Here is a 1,614-nt window from a genome sequence, read left to right as displayed (position 1 = left end):
GAGTGAGTAAGTGAGTGAGTGAGAGCATGTGAGTGAGTAAGTGACTGCTACTATATTTTAGGGGATGGTGAAAATCATCAAGTTGATCCCTCACAAGGCCCTAACTTCGAACTTTCATTCCTTCATACGATCAGCTCATCCGAAGACGAAGGCGTTTGTATCACACTGTGGTTATAACGGCATATCAGAGGCCATGTACCACGGGGTGCCGCTGATCGGCATGCCCCTGTTCGGGGACCAACACGACAACATCGCCCGGGTGGTGGCCCGCGGGATGGCGGTGACACTGGACATCCACTCCGTCACGTCAGAGGAGGTTTACCAGACCATCACTGACGTTATTTCTAATCCCAAGTAAGCATGATAATAATTGTTTTATTGCAAATTCATGCCCAAGGGTTAATTGCAGGAACAAAATAAGCATATGGTATAAAAAGCAGACAATTAGTACACATAGAACTACTGATAACTACTAAGAAACTAGTAGTAAAAACTACTGGGTTTTACTTATTTTTTGAAGACAGAGGAAGACAAAGGATCCCACTGATAATAGAAGGTTTTCAATCACAAATAACAGTATACAATATAACTTATAACAGTATAAATGAAGTGTAAATATTCTCTCTTTGTAATGCCGTACTACAAATCAGCCAAAAAGCTCCCATTGTATGGTGGTCTTGAGTCGTCACAATAAACCATTCACCAGTTTCCCATCCCCAGAATGCAATGCGAAAATAGGGGGGTAACCCTCATTTGCATAGGGCTGGAAGGCATCGGAATGATACTGGTGACGTTAAACAGCTTGTTTTTCACTGTGTTTTGAGGTGTTGGGGCATCTTATGCTCAACATTAATCAAATTACTATGGGTTGAATCTGAAAACAAATAGAGAATGATTTTTTGGAAAATGTGGTTTGTAACGTTATAGTTATAACGCTATACTGATGCTGTAACGTTACAAACCACATGTTCCATGTTGAAAAGAACACTAAAACTTCATTCTCTATTTGTTGTCAGATTCGGCCCATAGTAATTTAATTAATATTGAGCATAAAATGCCCCAACAACTCAAAACACAGTGAAAAGCAAGCTGTTTAACGTCAACAGGATCATTCCGATGCCTTCCTGTCCTATGCAAATGAGGGTTACCCCCTGTTTTCGCATTGCATTCTGGGGATGGAAACTGGTGAATTGATTGATTGATTGATTGATTGATTGATTGATTGATTGATTGATTGTCAAGCTGATGACAATTCTATCATTTTTTCAGGTACAAGGAGAAAGCCGAATATGTCTCCACCATCAGTCGTGACCAACCACAGTCGCCCATGGAGCGGGCAATATGGTGGATAGAACACGTGATCAAACATGGCGGCCTCCCTCATCTCAAGTCGAGGGCAATCGAACTGCCCTTCTACCAGTACTATCTGTTAGACGTCCTGGCTCTGATTGTGACAGTTATAGCCGTGATATTGTTGGTTGTTTGGAAGTGTTGTTTGTGTGCATGTGGGATCTGTAAGAGGGGTAGAAACCACATCAAACAGAAAACTATGTAGCAAGTTTAAACTGTAATTTCCAACACAAAAATTTGGAATCACCCAATCCAGTCTTTGTC

At 41.2% G+C, this 1,614-nt stretch overlaps 1 protein-coding gene across 1 annotated transcript in view; it reads left to right on the top strand.

Moving 5' to 3' along the window:
• Positions 1 to 1,614, top strand: part of LOC109482397 (UDP-glucuronosyltransferase 2C1-like) — a 3,856-nt gene extending 2,242 nt beyond the window's left edge. The window contains exons 4-5 of the mRNA XM_019785108.1: positions 135 to 354; positions 1,270 to 1,614. Of these exons, the coding sequence (XP_019640667.1) occupies positions 135 to 354; positions 1,270 to 1,555 (506 nt within the window). The 3' untranslated portion in view covers positions 1,556 to 1,614. The remainder of the gene's footprint in view (positions 1 to 134; positions 355 to 1,269) is intronic.

This window comes from Branchiostoma belcheri, unplaced genomic scaffold (assembly GCF_001625305.1).
Source record: "Branchiostoma belcheri isolate BF01 breed outbred unplaced genomic scaffold, Haploidv18h27 scaffold11, whole genome shotgun sequence".
Classification (NCBI taxonomy): domain Eukaryota; kingdom Metazoa; phylum Chordata; class Leptocardii; order Amphioxiformes; family Branchiostomatidae; genus Branchiostoma; species Branchiostoma belcheri.
This window is presented reverse-complemented; position numbering and strand designations above follow the sequence as displayed.